General features: G+C 52.0%; 1 protein-coding gene across 1 annotated transcript; it reads left to right on the forward strand.

Annotated features, from left to right (window-relative positions):
- The first annotated feature begins 219 nt into the window (after positions 1–219).
- Positions 220–896, forward strand: Arl14 (ADP ribosylation factor like GTPase 14). Its single transcript, XM_042685829.1, has one exon. The coding sequence runs from the start codon at positions 321–323 to the stop codon at positions 894–896; it is 576 nt and encodes a 191-aa protein (XP_042541763.1). The 5' UTR covers positions 220–320.
- The last annotated feature ends 1,146 nt before the right edge of the window (positions 897–2,042 follow it).

Consider the following 2,042-nt stretch of genomic DNA (forward strand, 5'->3'; position numbering starts at 1 on the left):
GTACCCTCGGGCCCCTCCAGACCTCGCACCTGAGGGAATAAACTCAGCCACTCAGCCACTCCCAGTGGGACTCACTCTCTAAGAATGTCCCCTTTGAGCCACTGTGTCATTGGCTGCCAGCGTCCTCCGGCTCCCTCAGGACTGGCTGCCACTGCAAATAGGATTGTTTGCCTATAATCCGGTTGATAAGGCTACCCAGGCTCCTTTTCACTCGGAACTCCCTCTCCTAGACATTCTCAGAGGAGACAGAGAGAGAGAGAGAGAGACACTTTGCTGCCTGAAGACAAAGGTCTTGGGAGAAGACAGAGAATCTCGGGCACATGGGTCAGCTGAGCTGCAGAAATCGGAATGTCAAGCAAGTCCACGTCCTGCTCCTGGGCCTTGACTGGGCTGGGAAGTCCACGGTTCTCTACAAACTCAAGCATGCCCAGGATTTCACCACCCTCCCAACCATTGGATTCAATGTGGAGATGATCGAGGTGGAAGATGGACCCCCGATCACAGTCTGGGACATTGGAGGACAGGAAAAAATGAGGCCCACATGGAGCCTGCACTGCGAGGAGGCTGATGGCCTGGTGTATGTGGTGGACAGCACAGACCAACAGAGGCTCAAAGATTCCTGCAAAGAGTTCAAACACATCCTGAGCAACGAACACCTTAAAAACGTGCCCGTCCTCATCTTAGCCAACAAACAAGATGCTCCCGGGGCCTTGAACGCAGAAGACATCACCAGGATGTTTAAAGTGCACAAGCTGTGCAGCAGCCGCAGCTGGTACGTGCAGCCCTGCTGTGCGCTCACCGGCCAGGGCCTGGCCGAGGCCTTCGCCAAGCTGACCTCCTTCCTCAAGAGCCACCGCAAGTCCAGAGACACCCTGGCCTTCTTCAAGCAAAAATGAGGCTGCAGGCAGATGCAGAGAGAGAGATGATGATGCAGTATGAGATAGTCACCCTTCCTGTTTGATCTCCATTGGGATGTGAGAAAATAAAGTGAGTGGCTGAAGGTGGCTGTGATTTGGTCAGTTCACCAACTCTAGCAAATGTTTATTTCCCAGCAGGAGCCTTTAGCCTCCTGCGTGCTCCACGATCACTGAGAAAGAAGCGTCTCGAATACTCTGTGAAAGTTTGCACAGGTCAGATGATTCCCCCAAGACCGGTTTGGAACCCTGGGAATAATTATTGATTTGATGTGGCTAAGACCAGAAAGCCACCTGCTAGTTGGGTCAGAAGTCTTTTGAATCATCTTTCCCTCACACAGGTATCGAATTTCGATCACACTTCTCCCTAAACCGCTGAGTGCTACGAACAATAAACTGTAAATTCTAGAGAGGAAAAGCTTGGATACTAACATCCTTTCTCAAATCCCTAGTTTTTCATTTTGTTTTGTTTTTGTCTGGATTCCTTCCAACTTTTGGAAATCCTCCTTCAACGCAGAGTCTTAAAACAATAAACCAGGTTAATGGCCCAGGAGCTGTGTCCTGTGGGGAGGGGAAAGCATTGGGTGATTGACAAAGTCTGGGGTTAAGGGAGGGCCTTGGGGGGGGTTATGGAGCATCTGACCCCAGGGCTCAGCTCCCAGCTGCAGCTCCGAGACCCCTCTCAGTGGGAATCTGTGGAATCTCCATGACTTAGAGAGCTGTACTACCTCGCACCATCTCATCTGATCAAGCAGGCAGCAGCGCACACTTTGTTCATGAGGGGTGGGGAAGCAATATAAAGCCAGGAACTAGATTAGGGCAATCACCACACTAGTGGCAGGACTCTGACCTGGGGAGCAGGAAATGCCACAGAGGAGGAGGTGGTGCTGTCTACAGGGCTAGCTCACTCCCACGGACTTGGACCCCAGCAGGTGAGTCAGGGAAAGTTCCTTCACTAGGAGACGCCTCTGGCCTTTTAAGATCCAGGTGCAGCCGAGAGGACTAGATTGGAATGCAGATTCCCAGGCCTAGAACTGCGGAAAAGTCATGATGTGACAGAGTCTTTCTTCCCACTCCGCCTCATCTCATTTGGGCTGGACGCTGAACTTCAGTCTCCGAGGCAGCCCT

Source organism: Dipodomys spectabilis, unplaced genomic scaffold, assembly GCF_019054845.1.
Source record: "Dipodomys spectabilis isolate Male_0828 unplaced genomic scaffold, ASM1905484v1 ptg000095l, whole genome shotgun sequence".
Classification (NCBI taxonomy): Eukaryota; Metazoa; Chordata; class Mammalia; order Rodentia; family Heteromyidae; genus Dipodomys; species Dipodomys spectabilis.

Excerpts from the sequence above, each read along its gene's own strand:
- Arl14 (XM_042685829.1), top strand. The coding sequence starts at position 321 with ATGGGTCAGCTGAGCTGCAGAAATCGGAATGTCAAGCAAGTCCACGTC.